Source organism: Varroa destructor, unplaced genomic scaffold (genome assembly GCF_002443255.2).
Source record: "Varroa destructor unplaced genomic scaffold, Vdes_3.0 BEIS01000004.1, whole genome shotgun sequence".
In the NCBI taxonomy this organism is placed as follows: Eukaryota; Metazoa; Arthropoda; class Arachnida; order Mesostigmata; family Varroidae; genus Varroa; species Varroa destructor.
This window is the reverse complement of record NW_019211457.1, coordinates 39,571,301-39,593,937: the sequence shown is the minus strand read 5'-3', so window position 1 is coordinate 39,593,937 and position 22,637 is coordinate 39,571,301. Positions and strand designations below refer to the sequence as shown.

The window sequence follows — 22,637 nt, the reverse complement described above, 5'->3', positions numbered from 1 at the left end:
AGCAGCCGTCGTATCATACGAGCGAACGCATTAATAGCAGTAGTATTAGCGGTAGAAACATCCAAACTTGTTTTTGGTCAGCAGTCGAGTTGTAGCTGGCACCCCGCGCTCAGCAGCCGCTGTCAATGATATCGAAGAGTAGAAGAGACGCTGGTAAAGAAACTTACTCCACTATAGACCACCACAATCGACACTCCTGGGCGATGTTACCATTCGGCATAAAGAGCGTGCACCAGGGACAACATTTCAAGGGTTTAAGGAAGAAACGAGAAGAACACGTAGTGAAGGCGCGACGGGGTTGGGGTTTGCGATCTGTCAGGCTCAGAATCAGGCACTGCGAAACGAAGGCAAACGGAGTCGGCATGGGACCGCCGTCATCACTGCCCCGGATGGTACGATTCGAGATCGAGGAAGCGACATGCTATAGAAAGCATAGTTGAAACGACCATGACAACCAATGACAATCGCTTGTGGATTTATGTACTATTCCCGGTATATAATTACCGGGTCTATGAAAACGGACTGAAGGCTTCATTGTCATGGAAACAGCAAAAAATACGTTGGCGCTAAGCGTTTTGTAGCAACGTTGCCTATTGACAAAGGCAAACTGAAGGCCATAAAGCACCTGACAGATATGGTCTTAGTGGATGGCGCTTGAGAAAAGCAACTGCTGCTATTGCTGGCGGTGTCGTCTCATAAAGGAGAACAACGCAAATTAGGCGAAATGGAGACGAAGTGCATGTATATCTAAATTACTTAGTTGCGTATAGAAGAGTCTCAATGAAAGGGTTTCATTAATTCTATAACAGATGCGCATTAGCAGGCACTGTGTTAGCCTTATACCAATAAAGTATTGGACGTCTAACTGCAAACAAGAAGTTACCCATTTGCTAATCACTATTACGACACGTAGCACAATTTGCATGGTGGTCATCCAATGCCCGGGCAAACCAATTACATTATATAGCATAATGTAAACATTATATATTACATTAAATAATGCCATGGAGAACATAGCTAAAAGATTTCTAAAACTTGTCGTATTCCCTAACGATGCTCGTTCTTCTTTGCGTTCTCTTGCAGATTACGCATGCGCCTCGCCCAGACTCTATATTCCTTCAGACTACAACCCTCAGACGGGTTTGGCGGGCCCAATTTCACCAGCTGCCAGCCCTCGCGATTCACAGCAATTCTCGTCGGATCCAACGGCGGTCACACGCGTTACGCAGCCACCTGCCAAGACATACCACCAGCTAACGACAGCCCACGACTCCGTGTTCGACTTGAATGGCATTGAGCGCACGTTCTTCGCTAAAGCAGTGGCCGAGGCACGGGGTCCTTGTCAAAGCGACGATTTACCACCGGCGTCGACGCCCCGAGCAGACGTGCTATCGGCTACAACGTCTTCCACGGCTGCTTCAACAATCAGTTCGTCGCGATCGGCGACACCGAATCTGTTGGCCGTGACGACGGTATTGACGACGACGTCAACAACAACGAACAGTTTTACAACGAACAGCAGTATCAGCAGCAACAGCAGTGGCGGCCACAGCAACAACAGCCATAGTGGCCCTCCATCGCCGACGTCGACGGCCGCTCTGCTTCCGACGTTGCGCGATCTTCGTGAAGCAACACCTAGCCCAAGTCCGCCAAGTGGACCTGGCGGTGGCGGGATCGGTGGAACAGGAAATGGCAGTGCCGGAGTTATTAGCGACGGCCGCAGCGCGCGAAGCAAGCGTCGCCTCTATTCATCGTCAGCCAGTAACTGCTCATCGGATAGTGAACGTTCGTCGAGTCCATCGAGTGGCAAGTATGTGTGCCTGGAGTGCGGCAAGCACTACGCAACTTCCTCCAACCTCTCGAGACACAAGCAGACCCACAGGAGCCCCGACTCTCAGCTCGCCAAAAAGTGTCCGACTTGTGACAAGGTACGTGCGAGTTCGGCGGGTCAGATTGTGCAATATAGCTGGCTTGTGCCAGTAGTTATTATAGTAGTATCAGTCGATGTGACCGTGCTAGTAGGGTCGCCGCTAGCGTGAGAGGGCTAACAAAGACTGGTGCTCACTGTCAATGTCAAAGGCGTCTTTGTTGGTCGTTGGTAAGTTTTGGCCTTTGAAGTTTTTGAGCACATGTATTATGTTTCCTGAGCATAAATATATGCCTGTATTCAGATGTATATGTGCTTGCTGTTTCACAGTATACACAATACATGTGGATAGCCTGTCTGTGTTTCCCCAAGCAGCCAGAATCAACCTACCCTTCGCTAACTTGGTAACCTTTGACATTCGTAGAGGGGGATTTGGCGCTAAGGCCTCTTTTACTGTTTTGTTGAGTCGGTTCACGGTTACACGATTGCGCTTCTGAGCTACGCCACGACGATGAACTGGCCGTTAGATGCGGATAGCTTCGCAAACGAGTGTCACCATCCGCGCTTCGTTATACGGCAACCGATATTTTTTAGGAAAACCCACTGCTTTTGTTACTGCTTTTCCTGTCTACGGCTTTTGCTGCGAAATCGGTGCTGCTCCCTAACCAGTTCCTTCAAAGCACGCACCCCGTTAGCGTCTTGATCTTGGCTTGGGCCTAGGTTCTTGAGATCACAGACACACGCACATGCACACGCACATACACACGCGGCCCTGTTTCCGTAACGCTGTTCGCTGGGCGACGTAGCGACCGACGAGGGTCGCGCGTCCTTCTTGTCTCGTTTCCCTATTCATGGAATTTGTAGCAAGCTTTACACATTTCAACGTTAACCGACCAGAACGAGTAGTAGAACGATGGTGTGGCGGACAAAGTATCCGGTTAGGCCGACTACGCTCGGGGATGTCCATCGCTGACTGAGCGTTGGTGCCTTGTGGCTGGCTTGTTGCTCGATCAGTGCTGGCTTTACTGGTCGCACAAACTGGAGATGAACTAAGGGGGGTGGAAGTGGTGCCGTTTCAACTGAGTGTAGACAGATAGATGAGGGGCCAGCACACAAGTGGTCCTGCATGCCAGACCCACTGATTCAATGCCCGCGCTTTTTTCATGGACTGCCTTCGTATGTCAACCCTGTATCCCAGTGTCACGAACTAGCTACACAAGGCTATTGTCATCTATCTACGATAGTAGCGTGGCGGCAGTCGTCATTGGCACCCCTTTAAGATATTTCTGCCGATGCTCCGACAGTAACCATGTTGCGCGTTGTTTTTTTTTGTTTCCAGCTAAATCAATTCAATCTTTTCTTTTCATCTAGACGAACTAATTGTCTCAATGCGTATACCTTTTATAGGTGTACGTGTCGATGCCAGCACTGGCAATGCACATCCTCACCCACAACCTGAGTCACAAGTGCGAGATGTGTGGCAAGGCGTTCTCGCGTCCGTGGCTGCTGCAGGGCCACATGCGATCGCACACCGGCGAGAAGCCCTTCGCCTGCGTCCAGTGCGGAAAGGCATTCGCCGATCGCTCCAACCTCCGAGCGCACATGCAGACACATTCCACTTCGAAGCATTTCCAGTGTCCCAGGTAGGTCAAGCCTACTTCAGCGAACATATATATATCGTCTATAGCAGTTAACTGGAATAGGTATATAACAAAAGTAGTAGGTATCTCTGGATGGAAACGCCGACTACATTATCGGAAAGTGGGCAGTATGGATATACAGGCACATAAGCGCTTTGCTTCTTGAAGCTCGCATCAGTTCAATTGCGCTTCAGCTGGTCAAGAAACTTGGCTTAGATGAAGACAACTCCGAAGGGTAACGTTGTGCTTTCGTTTTAACCGTAACTCTTAGTTATGGCACAAAGCGTTGATGGCCGTTGTTGAGCAACGCACAACCTACGATATAATGCAACAGCACCAAGGAGTGGCACTCGCAAAGAGTAGTTAGATCAGCACTGCCAGGAAAACGCTGCTGACAGCGGCTTACCACCTTGATGGCTGACTGGCCTGCCTGCGGCGACTTCGTTCCCAGCCGTTGCCGCACAGCTTACCGCCGCGAACACGCTAGACGGAGGGGCCCCGGGCGGAGTCGGAGCGAGCTGGGCCGGACGAAGCGGCTAGCAGGCGAGCTGCGTAAACATCAAAGAACATGGCCTTCCGCCATGAATACTCGGCGACGATTGCCTGCTATTTAGTTATTCCTCTTTCGGTGGTTCTCGCCCGCTATCCCCTCCCGTTTCTACTACTGCGCAGAAGCGGCACCTGCAGAGTCTGACCATAGTCAGTGGCCGGGCGGTCAATGCCAAGGCCGCTTCTTTTCTGTTAACTTGACTCTTGATCACTGCTTTCATTAGGCGAGATATATGAGTAGAATACCGTCAGGAGCTCTGCGTGTGTCTGTATGCGTGCGAGTGAGTGGGAAAAGGGATTTAGAGAGCAACGAGAGTGCTATTAATCGGATCGCTGGTTTGCTTTATTTTGTCTGTCTTTTTTCGGTGTAATGAAACGTCGTGGACTTCGGTGCAACAACAACGACGACGACGACGACGACGACGACGACGACGACACGTGAACACCATGACAACCGACAAATATAACAATATTCATCGAATATTATAATGGGCTTTATTACTTAGGTGCGATAAAAGTTTCGCTTTAAAGAGTTATCTTAACAAACATCTTGAATCGGCGTGTCAGACCAAGGATGATGTAAGCTCAAATTCCTTCTCATCAATGGCTGAAGCATAGTTGAAAAGTGATCCATGAACGAGACGTCTACGGAACGTACATTTAGCTATTGTGAGGTGGTTATTCTACCGAGTAAGTGAAACAGTGTCTTCGAAACAGAGTTTGGAGTCAGTGTACTTCAACAGCTTACCAGCTTCATGATACTGTCAGATTTTTCAGTGGTACGTTGGCTAGTAAGTGTTTTCATAATATAGTCAGGGGCAGACACTATGAGCAGGAAGCCTACCAATACGTAAGACTGTGAGAGACTACTGGGCGTGATGTCACCCTTCGCCAGATCGACCTTACTTAGGTGAAAAGGACTCGACAGAGAGGCGATTGCTGTTAGTCAAATTATCTTTATTCTACTTTAAAATATATGGAAGCTTGGCATCTGGGAGAGATTGCCAAGCAGCTTGATCACATTTTGTAGGTGCTCGATTTTGTAATATAAATACGATTGCTGATACTAGTATAACTACAAATACCTGCACGATAGCATTAATGACAATTTCACTTAAGAGAAAGAAACAAAAACAACGTCTTCATCTCTTTCTCCTACCGCTATAACTATGATCAGTAGCGTACTGTGCTCGACTATTGCGCCCTATATCATCCGCCCTATATCATCCGCCCATCCCCAGTGCCGACTCTCCTTTTCGACCAGCAGCTATTTAACGGCTAACAATTACTTGCACTGGTTAATGCCTAGGAATGGAGTCCTTAAAAAGAACAACAGTCCCCTGTCCATGGTTCCAGTCGACTTGACCTGGCGTGTACGGGATATGAGCAATGAAGAGAGGAGAGCTGGTTCTAAGTAGTTCAATTGCCCCTGTCCCTATGCACGTGTAAACATGCGCAGGTGTAGTCAGATCTGAGACCCTTCCCACGCCGACGAGCTTTAAATCGTTCGCTAATGCCACTTGGCATATTGCGCGTCGAGGGAGGCTTAGATTCAGACTCACACTTAGGTGGCACAACACGATCACCCAGACAATTGGGGAGCTTCATAAAAACAGTGTGCTAACTTCCTACATCCCCCGCGTACTGTTTCTCTCATTGGCCACCGCATTTAGTGCTTCGCAAGAGCTTCCGCTTAGAGTCGCTTTGTGCGCTTCCTGTGCAGCGGACTGCTGCTCGCCTACATCCTTTTTGGTTGCACGTTCACTAGATCGGCCTCCTCTACCAATCCCCGTTTCTCGGCCGGCAGCAGGCCCGCCTCGAAGATCATCTGTTGCCAGAAAAGCCGAGAGAGGTTAGCACTAGTGTCTGACTGTGGCCAAACTGTGCTCCGCTCAACGATCAGAACGAAATAACGTGCGTGAGAAGAGAGAGGGAAATACATACAGCAGTAACATTTGAATCAATGGACAGCGACTGACGAACGGACAAACAGATCGCAGCCAGACAACATACCCATCCCAGTAGCTACAATTCAAGCAAGGCAACTCCTTTCAACGAATCTTTAACTCTTCTAGCTAACAATAATAATAACAACTAAATAGCAATGACGATGATGATTTTTGATACGAGTGCTAATATAGTAAAGGCAGAGTCTGTGTTTGTTTGGCAAAGCCCAATATAATGCATCAAGCGTGTTCCCAGATCAAGTAAAAACGAACGAAACGATGGGTCAGCGTTGTCCTGTAGATTAATGATATGTGATATAGATTATATATGTACAGACAATACTATATACAAAACGAGATGACTGCAGTAGTAATCAACAGAGATAACGGATAGAATAATATACTGATAACAATCACATTTTTGCCGACTAAACAGGTAAGCTTAGGGCCATCAAAGTAAGAATCATCGTGCTTTTGCCGGTAGAGAATCATCTATATTTTTATTACTATTTGCATTAAATGAAAAAAAAAAATATATATATATATATATATATATAAATGCCATAGTAAGTAAGTGCTCCTCTCGTGATTCGTGTCTATGAAACACTCAAAGGACGAGCGCGACAAACGATATTATAATTATACCACTAAGATTATTGTTCAAAATAAGTTCAGTAAATAAGTGTACACCTATACTACACGTAAGTGTATCTTGCAACGGCGTTCATGTATGCTTTTAATGAACGTCATAAGTTGATATATATAAATGCTACAATCATTTAGCGCGTCCGCGCAAAGACGTTAACTTTGTCCTCCGGTGAGTCTTCTAGTCAACAGTATATAATTATATGATAATATGAAATAATACAAGATAAGCAACAATGATTTACGTCCTATTACGTTAAGTGTTACGCTTACAATCCTTGCCTCATGATAATATCGTATGTAGTAGTCCTACTACATGCTCGTAGTAGCAGGCGATAGTAAACCCCCTTCATGCCTACTGCGACAAGTGCACGTCATTGCGTACAATACACGACTTTCAATGCTAGCGTTATTATTATGGCGAGGTGCACAGGGCGGCTATGCAGAAAACTCTGAAGCAACGCCATTTGTATGACAAAACGATCTGAAAAATTGAACAATCTGGAGGTTAAGGACGACGCCGGCTGGACCGCGCGTCAGTCCGATTATGCAGTTGTCCTCATTCCTTGAGTTCTGGCATTGTTATATAGCATACCGCCGCAGTAGCATAGATACCTATACGCATACAATGTAATGGTGTTATGCAAGGACAAACAACCATTATAAAATGTAGCGCCACATATTTAATAAAGAAACGATGTAATTAATATATATATATACCTAGACGCGATAGTAACAGCAACATTTTTTGCGCTGACCTTATAATTAAAGCAATAATTTTTCTTCCCATGGAAGCCTCGCACGAGTGGTCGAGGTAATTGGTACGATTCTGGGGATGGGAAACCCCAGAGTGCACCATACCCCGGTCTCGTTTTGCGGGCGAATCCACGGGCGATCACTGATCACTGATGCAGATGGATCATGTCCGGTGCGTAATCGGCTAGTTCGTTGCGTATTTGGTAACAACGGACTACCGATAACGTCGCGCCCGGTCTTGGCCGACGTTAGAGAAAGAAAAATAAATATTATATATAAACAGACACGAGTATAAGAACGAATCCGCGACAGAGACAAATATACTATTATATACACACAAGCAGTGAATATGGCAGAGGATAAAAGTAAAATGCCTATGAGACAATGGCGTGAGAACAACGCAAGGAGCAGAAGTATCTGGAGAATGAGGATGACACAAAACGATGTTCAGGACGACTCATTTGTAGATGCTTTATCATCTCGCTGCTGGTCGTTTAGCAATCACTACCGAAAACGCGTGTTAGTTAGAAACTGTTTGTTTAATAGTTTTGTATAGCATCTTTGTTACGTGTTCCACTGTAAGCGGACACTATCCGAGAATCACGTAATTATCCGAATAACTAGCGCGTCATCACTAAAAGCATTTTTCCGAACGACTTGCCAATTGCCTCGTTAAGCCGCCGCGCCATTTCGAAGTTAGCTCACGTCCTTCTCAATTTCTAATAATATTATTAGATATAAAGTCCCTATTAAGATTATTATACTACCTTGAATAGCTTATATGTGTTAAACCGACTACCCTACCTAGGCGTATGTGTGTCGGGCTCCATATGCGATTATAGCAGAACATTCGATATATAGACCTCTCATATAATTACTCGGAAAGTATTCCCGGAACTCATGTCTGACCCGTTAGTCGAAATGCCTGTGCGTTAGCTATAACGTATAATGAATATAGCCGTCAACAGATCTTCAAAATTAGAAGCAGAATGTCTATGGTGAAGAAATTAAAGAATTTACTAAACTATTGAATGCCATTTAGAACATCTTCAGTAATTATGTACACGGTTCTTAATAATCAACGAAATATCAACGACCAGTAGCGACGGTGACTCAGGCGTTTTAGAGACTACATATTTGATTAATCTATTTACTGGTACATATATTTACATATACTAGTATACATAACGCTATATATCTAAATATATTAATATATTTAAAAATTACTATACTTTCCAATGATACGACAAGACGACTAGAATGAATGCAGTACTAATAATGATGATAATGATAATATCAATGAAGTTGGCAAAAATCATACAAAAACAAGGACTAATGAATATATATATATATAATTATTACTGGAATAGTAAAGGGAGGATAAAATGAGAAATAGTAATCTTGATGGTGATGATAGTAATAACTAGTACAGAGTAAGGTGAAGATCAGTTGATGAGAAGTAAAAAAATATGATAAAAGTACATGAAAATGATGACAACCTACTAAAAAACACGGAACGAAGAATGCAAAAGACGATTGCACAAGTTGATGGATCTGAGAGTGTCGACAGGTCCACCACAATCCGCTGATAAAAAGCAGGAGGCGATAGGGAAACAAAGAAGCAAGATAGGACAACCATAGAAGAAGTAGAAAAAGTAATTAAAGAAAGTCAGGCAAAGGGAAGTAGGACAGCAGGTAATAAGAAAGCCGAACTGTAGTGGCGGCTACCGTACCTTGGCGTTGCCGCGTTGTGGGCAGTTATAGCAGCAGCACCACTGTAGGCTACACGCAGCCAATGTCTCGAACATTTAAGAATGTCCTGAGGCGGAACCCGGCATGGTGTCGCGGGTGTATTCGCAAGCAATAACTCTTCTTTAGGTAGTTGTTGTCGTCAGCGAGACACGTGTATTCAATGGTCCGTCCGCGCAGGGCATTTCTCCTGTTTGCTAGATGGTGGTAACTGCACTAGTTGGTGCACTGCGAGGCAATGGCGAGAAGCATCAGTTGGTCGGCCTCCCGGCCGTTCCTCCGGTCGGTGTTCGATGTGGACGAACAAGCAAAGGGGACTGGGTCAGTTTCGACGGCCCGGAAGCCGAGCCACGAGGCAAGCAAACGGTGGCCGTACGATGCAAGGCAAGGCAAGCAAGTAGTGATGTCGTCGACCGCTGAAAAATGAAGCTTGCCAAGAGGACCGACTAATTGGTCGCTTGCTGGCTGGCTTGCTAGATCGGTCGAAAGAAAAAGCGAAAAAGTTGGAGCTTTAGACATGGGAGACAAACCCAGCGAATGCAAGTAACCAGCCGGTCGCAAAATAGGCAGCCACTGCTTCTACGGCCCGCTCCCTTCCAACAGGCGAAACCGGCAAACGGCCGCTCAGAAGCAGTAGGGTGAGTAGAAAGGAAAGTTGCCGAAAAAAAGCTCAACGCTTGAAAGCATCGGTAGCCGCATCTCAGCTTCAGCGGTACCAGTAGCCCCTTCGCCCCAGTTTCGGATGAATGAATTGTCAAACGCTTGCCGTTCGGCCCCGTTCTCCCTTCCAGATCGGTTTCCCTTCTCAGACCCCTATCACGCTTCTCGATTTGCCTCTTCAGCTAGCGAATAGCAAAATGAGCGAACGAGCAAGCAGTCGTGTGGATGGACAGATAGGCCGTCATCCACGACGTTCTATGTGTGTCTCTCACTTACTGCTTTTGCAGCGCTATCTAGGCTAGTACTCACTAAAGCGTTTGTGTCGGGAAAACTGCAATTGGGAACTCCTCATCTCCCTCTAGCAGACTGCGAAGGATAACAACGGTTGTCGGGAGTGCGCTGAGAAATGATGCTCGCTCAAATCAGAGGTTTGTCCCTCTATCTGTCTTGCCGCACCTCGACAATTGCAAGTGGTGTACTTGTGCTGCTTCTGGTACTGCCACAGACTTAACCACCGCCATCGTCTCGGATAGTGAAACTGTGTTCCTTTTCAGTAACCTCGCAATCCAGTGTTCGAGAATTGACTGAAGGGCGACGAGCTAAGAGCAAGAGAGTTCTTTTACCCACTATACCCCTCTTACTCCGATTTGTACCTCAACTATCCCGTTTTTCAACCCGCTATCCCTAGTTCTCCAGACGGATCAGGTCTTGAGGAGAACGGCAGCCAGGATGCCGTTACAATCACTATGTTCTCGTTGTACTACTCTGGCTTCTTTCGCTTCTTCTCCTTCGCTCTTTTCCGCCTTCTCCAGTTCCCTAAGATTACCCAATTCAGATGTTATTGTTAGCACTGTTAGGGTTATGATCGGCAAGCAGTCCCGGTTTAGCAAAAAAGCTTTGAAGGGTAGCTTCTGTCACAGTAATGTTGCATAAGCAGCGTTAAGCCAATCGGTAGTAGAGATGCAGAACTAAAGGGGACGGCCAAATGAGGAAGAATGCAACGCGAGTGTACGCTGTGCGTACGTGCAAATTAAAAAACTTGCCCATCGATAGCTTGTTCTGAGGCGACGGCGAGGCACCCATCTCCTGCACGATCTACATAGCTGAATCAAAGCGGGCGAATGTGCTCAAGGGATAGAAACATGGGCCACCTAGATTTTTTGATCAACCTCAGCTTTCGCTTAGCCGTACCATTGGAAACAGTAGCTTTCCGTCTGGCGCATTCGATCGCACCAGATCTGTTCCCCTTACTATGCGCTTAGTAGAATTAAGAAGAGTGGATCCATCCTTTGAGCACCGTGATCATGTAGTTGAAAATGCCCTTCGCCCCATATTTTTTTGCACCCCTGCTGCCCGACCGCTCGGCCGACCTGATCGACAGACGTAGTGAGTAGATCTTATGCAACGACCTTCTAGATAAATAAATGAACTCTGCGGTATATATATAATAAAGTACTATAAGAGACATGTCTAATAAAGTACGAACAGGATATTAAAAGGGAACGATGGAAACAAAGCAAAATATTAAAATGGCTAAAATGTGAACTATGTTATCATAGAGCTCAAAACCCCCGTGACGAGGATAAGAAATCGACAAAGTAGTTCACTTACACAGAGATCTGTTCATCTATTTAAGTGACCTCAACATGACTTCGTGCCGCCATGCGTGACCTTGGCGACCCCCAAACATCATTCATTTGCATTATATATTCTTACAAATGTCATCTCGGCAGCAAACCTGTTACGTCAAGGCAACATTCATGACAAAGATTATTAATCATGCATAGTAATAATATTGATATCTGTATATTTTACATAATAAGATAACTATGAATCGATTGTAAAGTTATACAATAATAAACTTGTCGCTCTGCAAATATAGGAATAAATCTATATATATATATATATATATATATACATCGTAAAATCAGCTTGCACCAGAGATTGCACTTTGATGACCATTGAATATATATATATACATATATATATATATATATATTATCGAAACATACGCCTTCGCCTTCATCGACCACTTCGATCATCTCATATGAATAACTGCGATACGTGAGGTAAACTTCGATGATAAGGAGAGCAATAATATTACCAAAGCTAAATAATAACATGCCTGATGGAACGCTTAACGGCTGTAGCAGACGTAAAACCCAATCAATTCAGCTGAATGAATGATGATGGTGGTGGCGATGGCGATGGCGATCGGTGACAATACACCACTGACAGTGGATAGACAGACAGAGAATAAATAAAATTACAACAGGAATAACTTATATATACGTGTAGATAAACATTTTATTTATTAACAGATGGGCCATAAGGCAAATGAACACCGAACATACACCAGAACGAATGGTACTTAATAGAAGAAAACAGCTCGAAAAAGAATAAAAGGGTGAATTCTAATAAAGATGACACGACATTCATCGCGAATGTTTGTTGCAATATGTTGGTGTTTTGAATTAATGTGTTAGTTTTTACTGTCAGCCTTTTCACAGTAACTTGGATGGTTCTTTTTTTTCGAAATTAGTATCCGTCTCAACTCATCTACCGTCACTACGTACGGCGACTAATCCCTACTGGCAGCGTAAACATTTAGCCATAAACGGTCTTCTTTTAGAAACTGTAGCAGTAAAACGAGCGGCTGATTTGAAATAAACTTTGATTCTTCTTGTGAATCGGATTCGGTTCGTGCAGGATTATGCTCTTCGATCGGCAACCATTGTCTATAGTATCCGTTTCTTGTCCATACTGACGTTCCTAGAATAAGAAACAAATAAGAGACATGTAGCTAATACATCCGTACTATTTAATTGATCTGACGACTCACTCGGACGGATAGCTAATATCGACATTGCATATATTCGAAAAAAAAATACGATATAGGATCAGTTGGTTCAACGAGAGCCTGGATATGTGTATATCACGCCATATATATATATATGTATATATATGACTAGTTATTACATTTATCATTCACCGCGATCTTGTGGTCTCAGCCACCCGCAAGCCATTTACAAAATGTCCTTCCTTTTATTTGGAGTCAACTGTTTAGTACTAACTGTGCAGTAAACGATATCCCAGATGAAAGTCTGTTAAGGTGCCGTTCGAATAGGCCACGTACAAAAAATTTAAACGAAACTATAATTTCGCCTGACAGCAGGCCAAAGGTTCCAAAAATGTAAGAAAAAAACATGACAAGCTTTCGGAAAGGCTAACCGTTCTAGTTTATTTAAACGACACTATATATACGTATATATATATATATATACAAAACGGTTATTAATACTTGTATGAAACTCAGGCCTAATAAAAATGGTTTTTGGGGCCCGTTAAACCTAAATTTTATTAAGAATTTTTAAGAAGCCGCATGAAAGCTGGCAATAATGGACAATAGACTTTGAGGAAAAAACCTGTTTTCAGTTTCGTCAACGTTTAACCCTCACAAAGGGCTTTTCTTTTGTCCAAATTGCGAAAATGACGCACTGTTTTTTTTGCCAGGACGAGTTTTTCTGTTCTAAAAAGAAATGGCCCGATGAACGCATGCGTGTTACGACAAGCAGCCCTTTAAGGTTTTGCCTAATTTGAATACACCATGCTGTACACATATAGATGTGGTATTCCGGTTAATCGCCTCGGTGGGGGTGACCAGCTTCTTTCAATAGTCTGGCCGGATGCAGACCGACAAGCGCCATTCATTCGTCATAGGTCATAGTTCGAAACTAGGTAAAGGTTCATACAAGACGTGTGAAACAGAATTCGTCAACGAAACAGCTGGGCAGCCCCATAAAGGTAGTATCATAGGCATATCATTTTTTTTTTTTTTTTTTTATAACGAACTCGCCCGCTAACACTAACTCATTTGGGTGCGCAGTGGAATCCTGTTTCGAGATGGCTGATGCCACAAAGTTGCAATACAATAGAATTTCACGTGCAGCAATTAAAGAGGTGCTGCTCCGTCACAGAACATAAAACATTATTATATTAAACAACGTTCTTTTTGTTTGGCTACGCCGGATGTGCTGGTAAATCGAAGTTCGTTCCGAAGTACTACGTTCATTAGGAAGGGAACAGCTAAAAAGAATCGTAGATTGATCAGATACACAAAGTATTCATGAATTGCCACATCTCTCTGAGGGTCATAGTGGTTTATCCATAAAAAAAAAACAAAAAAAAAAAAGGCTGACCACGCGTGACTATTTTTTAAATACCCAAACTTAAGGTTACCACTTAGATTCAAATAGAAATATCACCTATTTTCTTGACGTAGTGCTCAGGCTAATTGCGACCAATTGCCAAAGGCACAAATACTCTATTGGCAGGTGAAAAGAAGACAGAAAAACAAACAGAACGTATACAGGACAGTACAGCTGCCTGCGATATGCTTATGCAGTTGACACGCGACACACGTGCATGTTCCCAATGCGTTTCAGCCATCAGTAATATGTGATCTTCTGAATACGTATTTCAGTAATTAAAATGGATTAGTAGTTATATTCTATACTCAGCCATACAGGATCAGCAGATTGAAGATAAATAGACCTGACGCAACTCGGTGTGCCCACATATTTATATACTGACATGGAGGTTTCGATAAAGCAAAACACGTTTATTGCTTTCTTCAGCAGTTTTCCAGCAATATCCGACAGTCTTTTCTGTCTAGGCGTTTTTCGAAGGAGAATTTCTTTGGCTGCTTTTGGAAAAATGGGACCCTATTTACGACCAGATGCATCCTACATCACGAATTGCTTGTTGGCTACAGAGAACAGGCTGTTTGCATGTGGCATGTTCAACTCTTGGCATTGAATGGTACGTTCTTGACCCATCGGTTCCTAGCGGGAACCTAGTGGTGACTTTGCTCAAAAGCCCGCTGTTACTATAGTCATTCAACCACGTACTACATAAAAGCACAACATCAAACCTGTTTACGTCGCTCACGTCTAAAGTTGGAAATTCGCTTTCAGATCTACAAATCTCTGAACTTTTTTAAGTCCATAAGATTATTGTGATCGATACTAACATCGAGACGAGGCAAGCGCACCTAATTCTTGCTGGATCGACCTCCCTTCATTGCCTCCTTCCAACCTGCCTCACCCTTCTCGCGCGTATATATTTTGATAGTTAGTCACCACCGTTTGTGTAGTACAATTTCAGTATATATTAAATCATGAAAGCGGCAGAGAACACGGTATATTCTTCGTCCCCGCCCATCAATATCAGTCCGCCTGCTAATCGCACTGATACATACATGCATAAGTGATTCGAGCCGTTGATATAGTTCTATTATATTTCTACTCCGGGATAATGCAGTGAAGATTTTCACGAACTATTTTCGTACTACGCTGGCACAACATGTATTGGTTGCTCGGTTATACGATGTTAGAAAGTGTTGGCCGCGTCCATCCGAGCGAAGATTCTATCCTCATCGTTTAGCTAGAACCCAATGCGGAACGCGATCGACGGTGCATGTGCACTATATGAGGATCGTACGGCCATCCGGTTTTTGTCCCAGAGAGGCAAGAATTCCTCACAGCTTTGCGTTGTCTCCGAACTATGGAACCGTGGAAAGGGTAACGACAGTAGATGGGCGGCCGGCTTTACAGGCGGACCAGCCCACCGGCCTCGGGATAGGCCCGGGAACCAGCCAGGAACTTGTATAAAAACAAAATAAGTTAAATAGCGTTTGCGATAAGATAAACCGGGGCATTTGCTTCTCCTATCCTTCGTTCGCTCTGCACTCTTTAGTCGGTTCCTTTCTTTGCTCCTTTTCTCCCGCTTTTCCCGTGGCAAGGACTTCTTCTACTTTTGCCAGGCTGTATCAGTCTTCGGTCAAAAAGGAAAGGCTATGAGATAGAAAGGGAACGAGCTGGCAGTCCTGCCAGTACTGGCAACTGGTGCTCCTTTTGGGAGAAAGAACTAACACTGCACCCTTTATCCAGCGTAGTGCTCTCAGTCCTTGCACGCAGTGCACAGGCAGCGCTTTTCTAGGCTGCTCGCCCAAGGCTGGGTTGACCAGGCATTCTACATATATGTCGAAGGAAGCATTACAGGAGGCTGCCATAGGTAGCCACATCGAAAAATGCCCCTGCTCTGATCGAACCGCCTACGCCCGTTTGCTTTCCTTGCTCAACAAACTCTTCCATTTAGCAACCAGCCGTAACTCCTCACTGTCTACGTTTAACCTCCAGCAGTTTTTCTATGTGGCATCCGCCGACCCCTGTATGCCCTAAGGTCTCTCCTTTCTAAAAGAGCTGGAATTGAGCACCATCGCGACGAGCGGAGGCTAAGCCGGCTGTTGGCTGCCTACCGGTAGCAACGGTCGGTAGTAAAGCCCGTTTTGTTGCTGTCCTGATGCTTCCACCGGAAATGGTATGCGATGCAGGTGGTGCACTGGAGGCTCATTTCGGCTGGCCCCTGAGTTACCACTGCTGCTACGACTTTCGCTGAAGAACCGGCTCTATTAACAGAAGGAACGTGTACGGTCGCCAGAGACTTGCGGCTTTTCCGACAACCGCCGTGCAGTGGTATGTAGCCGCTAGTCGGCGACGCTTGGGTGCTTGCCTATCACCCAGGGCGCGAATAGATAGAGTGGGAAGGCGCCGTTCTTCGCCCGACAACGAGCGCCATCTAAGAAGAATGAATCGCGCGTACGCATATACGTATATGCGCGCACACCAGTGGACCTAAAAGATAATCAACGACGAAGAAAGAAATATATTTGCCTGCTGACGGACAAGGCCAGCAATAGAAAGTGTAGGTGGGCAACATTCAACTTGATGTTGTAGCAGACCACAGCAAAACGCCCGGTGGTCGCCGCCTCGGTCGTCTGCTGACCATGTCAACAGATATTATATCTCAGAGAGCTATCTTCCTGTTCTTTTCAAAGGTAAGCCCGAACGGGAAGAGACTGGTTTATAACAGGACGGGTGATGATTATTGCAGTAATGTAGGAAGGGGAAATTTTAGTGGCTGTGTAACGAAATGAAAAAGCATTACGGTCAATATAGTTGAGCGTACAAACATCACACGTCCATAATAACAATAACATATGAATGAGCAGCAATAAACACATTGTTTGATCGTTAGTAGATTAGTAATACACTTGAATAATAACATAGTATCTCTATATTAGAATAAAAGATGAAGTAAAGCTGCTTTTTTAATCAATCAAGCATTGCTTCAGGTTGCTTGACCAAAACTGCTTCGATTGATGTATAGCGATAAGATCGCGCGTCGAGGACCCACACTCTGAATGCTGTCAACGGTGGCATCGTACATCCATAAGCCCCTTAGGAATTCGAGATATCTGGTAGCATTGACTTCTTTTTTTCGGACAGTATCTTATAAAAACAAATGCCACTAGTATCCACTGCAAATACAAGCCACAGCTTACTTAAGAATCATCGCCATTATTACCTTAGTCTTATCATTATCATTATTACCTTAGCCTCTGATCAACGCCATTCCCTCGCTTGATTCTTTTCTTGTATGCAACATAGAATGACGCGTGTTATTTCGTTTGTGCGCGTTTTAGATAAGCTCTTTGCTACTAATAGCTACGCCAATTGTGTCAACAGTTTACCACACGTGTTTCCATCTGTTTCGGATCCAGGTGCTCCTAAGGGACTCGTTTTTCTTTCCTTTCCACCCCTAAATTTTAAATTCCATTTAAATTTTTCCTAAAAACTTTCCTGATTACAACAACTCGATTTTTCCCTTTGAGGCTTCTCCGTAGTCTTCAACATACCAGTTTCCTTCCTTAAGAAAATGTATCGGTTCGGTAACGAGTTGTTGTTTTAGCGGAGACTTTCTTACCCACTATTTTTATCGATTTTCGATAAATTTCGCTAAAGCTCTCATCTTTTAAAAGAAAAACAAAACATTATTGAAAGCTGACTTTCAGCTGGCTTCTCAAACGATACTTTTGCCCCTACAATCATTAACCTACGATGGCACTGAGTGAGTGAACGAAATTTCATCTGCTAGTAGTGCGTAGCTTAAAAATTATTCAAGCAAGTCCGATTCCCATAATAACTCTGAGTACGTTGATATTTCTTGGTTGAACTTTCATTGTCGCAAATAAGCTATTATATAGAGTTTCAGGAAGTCTTTTCCTGCCGGCAGCAAACTCCAAGGAATAGCAGAATATCGCAGATTTACCATGGCCAACATGCCTTATAGACGTATTATACATTGTGATACATTTGTCACGCACCAACACTGTCCATTGGCGGTGTCCGCAGATAGCGACTGGCACGAACAAAGACGTGAACGAGGAAATGGGTAATCATCAGCAGAAGAGTGCAACAGCATTGTCAATGTTTTGTCCAGTCAGAACCTGAACAGCGGCGTCGATGCAGCAGCTCTGCTGAGCGTGCAATCACTAGCCAGCTAGCTAGGATGACGGTGCTGCAAATCCGTGGTCGTGGTGGGCTCGGGACTATGGCGGCAGGCTCGAGCCTCCTTGATGAAACGATCAGGAAGTATGAAGCGTGTCTGAATGAGTTTCCTTGCCTCAGGGCAGCGCCTCCTCGAAGCTAACATCCATTGGAACAGCTCGACGAGCTAGTGAAGCGCTGGGACGCCCAGCCGAAGGAACAAGAGGGCTGGCTAGCGTATGTGTGTCTGTCGGTTGTCTTCGGTCCCTCTCCTCGTTCCTTTTTTCCTCTTTGAAGAAGCAGTACAATTGCGCAGCCTCGAATAGCTGACGGAATTCCCTTAGCAACTCGTTCAGCTTCCCATATTTCATCACCACAGGCGTTCCAGTCTGTCAGGAATGACTTCGCTTTTACCAACGGCATCATTTCCCTGTCTACCCCTGGCTGCCGCTGACAAAAACTTACTTTTGGAAATAAGGTTATCCGAGCCATATAGATACAAGATGTCGAAAATGCAACCCGTATATTACAATTTTTGCCAGAATAATTAAAATATTATCATTATCAGATAGAATAGACTGAAAGTCATTTTGGGTTCTGCATAATAGGTGTATAAGCGCATGCAATTGCGTGATGTTTTTTATTTAACTTTTGTTGATGAGTTATTGATATTTGTTCAACTTTAACTTTTTTTTACCTTCATTGTAGTTAGGATTTGTAACACGATAGAAAAATGCTGTACTGGTATGCGGATTGTTTAATACAGATGTTGGTGTCGTTGTGTGCCCCCAATTAAGGGGCTGCGAAAAACAAGAAGAGATAAAGAGTGTCAATGGTCAACTGCCGGAGTGAGTCGAGAATTGCTCCAGGCTAGTCCGGCCCAGAGTATCCAAAACTTAGTATTCAGACTGGAGTCCGCAAACTGCCCAGTTTCAACTGGCGGAACGTGCAAAGGCAGAACTTGATTTGACGCGGCCAGAGAAAGCGAGGCTTGAACCAGCGCTTGCTCTTCGTGAAGCGCTCTCTGCTGCAAAGCAGCGCCTACCGCTATTGCTGCTGCTGCGGCCGTCGAGGTTTCTTCTCGTTCATTTTCCTTTGCGTCGTCGAGAGTTCTTTGCTTACCGGCCAAGCAAGAGAGGCGAGCCAGCGAACATGGGTTTCGTTGCCGTCTGCTGCCGTGGCTGGTCGAGCTACCGGAGAGACTGTTCTCCGTGGAAAACCGAGTTACCAACGGAATGGAACCTAGTGCCGTGCTAGTCGCGGGCGTTGCTGCTGATGATGTTCAGGCCGGCTTGCGTACGCGGTCAATTACAGAGCGAGAGGGGTTTTCTCGAGGCGCTCTTTAGCTTGAAATGGAGTTTTCCCTACTAGCGACACTTCACGTCATTCCCTTACCGACCGTCAAGCCATCGTTTCTTAGCTTTTTTTTCACAAGCTTCTCTTTCTTTCTCTTCACCTTCGTTTTCCTGCATCTCTTTTCCGCGTTCGTTTCCTGGCGCAGTGGCTCCGAAATCTTCCTGGCATTCGTTTGGGTACGGTTTGGCCCGCTTATTCGGTTGCCAAGGCAAGCAAGTAGCTGTAGCGTCCGCGGCTCCATCGGCAAACTACTCCGTCTCCGCTTCTATATGTAGGTGTACGCTTTTGCCAGCCAACGTTAGCAGGCCGCTTTCGGCCGAGCAGGCAACGGGAAGAATGGCTAAAGCAGCAAGCTTTAGTGAGTCAGCTTGGCGGAGCCGATCGACACGGACGATCAATGAGTCGTCGATATTTAGAAGATCCCACATAATGGGACTCGAAGCAAAAGAAACGAGGGCAGGGATAGGGTAGGTGAAGAAAAGCAGCGTTTTTTTACTTCTCTCAGCAGTAGGAGCAGTTCGACGTCGCTCCTACTTCTTTTTTGCTAAAAGCTGCTGAGGCTAACTGGTGCTCCTCGTTTGGCCTTCAACAAAACCCCTACATTGTCAATGGTTCGCTCGCTCCTCTGCCCGATCTCGCAGCCGTCGGTACGCGAGGAGGGCCAAAACCCAACTCGACTGGCACCCGTTCCCCTCTACCCCTCAACTTCTGCGTACTGCGGCCAGTCTCCTGAAGAAGCCGTTTACGAAACAGCCCCTCATCACCAATGGTTCAGCCGCGGCAACGTAGCTCTATCACCTATCGCCGCTCGCATGTTCCCATTTCCTTGCTCTCTCCACTCGTCTACGGGAAGGGACCGTAGACCAGCGTTTCTCCCTTCCCTCTGAGCAAAACGCATCGCCTTGCCTCGCCTCGCCTCTGTCGCCCATCGCCTGCAGTTTCTCGTGGTCGCTGGTCGGGTTGGGTCGCTAGTCCCATGAGTGACGCTTCCTAACAGGCTACTATAACTGCTACCGCTGCTACTACGACTGCCACTGCTAGCTGCCTTGTTTTCCGTCGTGTTCCATCCCGTTGTCGAGTTATTGCTTTCATGCCATTTACCCTACAGCTGCTGCTGTTGCTCCTGCTACGCTCTTGACCCTATTTCTATTCCCTGCGCCTCGTCTCGCCTGCTCGGTCTCTCACCCAACTGCAGTTTGCTCGCCCGTTTAGATCGGCAACTAAGGCCTGCCGAAGTCTCGACTTGGTCCCCAGCCGCCCACCTTCTTTAATATCGCTACTCATTCCCTACTTAATGCTACAATAACTAAACGCGCGAAAATTGCTAAATATTCTAGTGCTACTGTTATTTCAGCTGTTAATGTACTCACCGTTCCTTAGTCGGCGCTCATTTTCTCTGTTTATCTATATACGGCTCCAGGGCCAATGTGCGCTTTCCCTCCTTGTATAACGCAGCCGTTAGTAGCAGTGCCATTAATACGAAGGAACACAAAATAATGAGGAAGAAAAGGAAAAAGGCGAATAGAACACGCGAATGGAATCGCCATGCCACCTTGTACGATTCAATTGTATACGCGCATCAAAACTAACAGAGATATGGGGACATCAACATACATACACATTCAGACGTGATCAGCAAACCGCAATTAGATAGTGGTCGTCCTCGTCGGCTTCATGGCTTCCTCGCTTGGTCTAACGGACGAAACCGGAGCCAGCACTCTGGCCATCTCAGCAGTGTAACCAAACAGCATAAAGTCGCTGGGCAAAGAACGTTCCCTCCTCAGGAAAGAATGGGAGCGGGTTTGAGGGAAATGGGGCTTTGTTACTTTGGTCTATTTCGAGGCCAGATAGCTAACCAGGGTCGAAACGGCGACCAAGCGCGACGACTATAAAAATACAAGTGAAAAGAACGGCAGTAGGCTGCACGCCATTCGGTTGCTTATCAGCTGTCGATGTTCAGGGGCCTCTGCCGAACCGAAAAACGTGAGCCTATAACGAGGAAAAAAGCGAGAGCAGTATAAGGCACCTTTTCTAGAAAATGGTTAGACATTCGATTCGACAATCATTCGACGAACAGGCTGAGGGATCAGAAATGTCAACCGTTCGGGACAGCTAATACCAACAGACGCTAAAGACAATACAGGCAAAGTACGAACTCATTGACTACCGCTATAGAACTATTGCGGCTACTGCTTGTCCAGCTAGCGAATGCAGATAGTCTTCGTGAGTAGGGGTTTAATCAGAAGGCGATTGCGGCGAGCAATCTGCACTAGCCGAGACTGATATATTCAGCATGGGTTAGGTTATATGGTGCTTACGGTCTGATCAAAGCCATACAGTAAGAATAAGAAGTTGAGGTGGTGGCTGAAGATGGCTGAGGTAAGATACATTGAGGATGACCAAAAGCTGAGACATATCATTTCAGCTAACGGGAAGATACATGCGGCTACTGCAGCCGCATCCCATGCTGTTGGTGGATCAGCCCAGATCGATAAGCAGCCAATGTATATCTACGGGTGAAGGAAACGGGCTTTCGAGTAGCAGTATATCCTTCCTATTTTACCCGACAGAAAGCCGCTGTCCTGCTGAACATTACCTAAATACACGCACACATATACCGACTCACACTGCTTATAACTAACATATCAACGGTTTGCTTAGGTTTTTCTAGCTTCGGGTTATGGCCTTGTCTTGGATACAGTCAGTTAACACCGTGGCATTATTCCTATTGAAAAGAAAAGATAATGCTTCAGTACTACCAACCTAGTTCTACTGCAATCGACAGCAAGAACGCCACCTCGCATGATCATATGCATCGCTGCCAGCAGTCAGACTTTGCAAGTTTTTTGTGCTAACGCAGCGCTCACAAAGCTGATTCGGTCGATTTATGAGTCGATCAGCTCTCAGATACGTAGTTGGATCTGAATTTGGATTTTTCTCTGCTCGCTTCTCACCGGGTTGATCCATTCTACCGAACTAGTAGAGTTCCCATCATATCCCCCTGCATTTAAGCGCATCCAGTGACAGTCTACGACCCCCTCTATTATTGCTGCTGCCACTTCTGCACGTCCCGGCGTTT

The 22,637-nt window shown here is 45.4% G+C and overlaps 2 protein-coding genes across 6 annotated transcripts in view; one reads left to right on the top strand and one right to left on the bottom strand.

Annotated features, from left to right (window-relative positions):
- Positions 1-12,269, top strand: part of LOC111249488 (uncharacterized) — a 69,462-nt gene extending 57,193 nt beyond the window's left edge. Inside the window, exons 3-5 of the mRNA XM_086987721.1 lie at positions 1,084-1,928; positions 3,275-3,510; positions 4,563-12,269. Coding sequence (XP_086843847.1) covers positions 1,084-1,928; positions 3,275-3,510; positions 4,563-4,674 — 1,193 coding nt within the window. The 3' untranslated portion in view covers positions 4,675-12,269. The remainder of the gene's footprint in view (positions 1-1,083; positions 1,929-3,274; positions 3,511-4,562) is intronic.
- The window catches only part of LOC147756188 (uncharacterized), a 38,830-nt gene continuing 28,287 nt past the window's right edge, over positions 12,095-22,637 (bottom strand). For all 5 annotated transcript variants that reach the window (XM_086987744.1, XM_086987745.1, XM_086987746.1 and 2 more), the window contains one exon: positions 12,095-12,584. In XM_086987744.1, the coding sequence (XP_086843870.1) occupies positions 12,441-12,584 (144 nt within the window). In that variant the 3' untranslated portion in view covers positions 12,095-12,440. The remainder of the gene's footprint in view (positions 12,585-22,637) is intronic.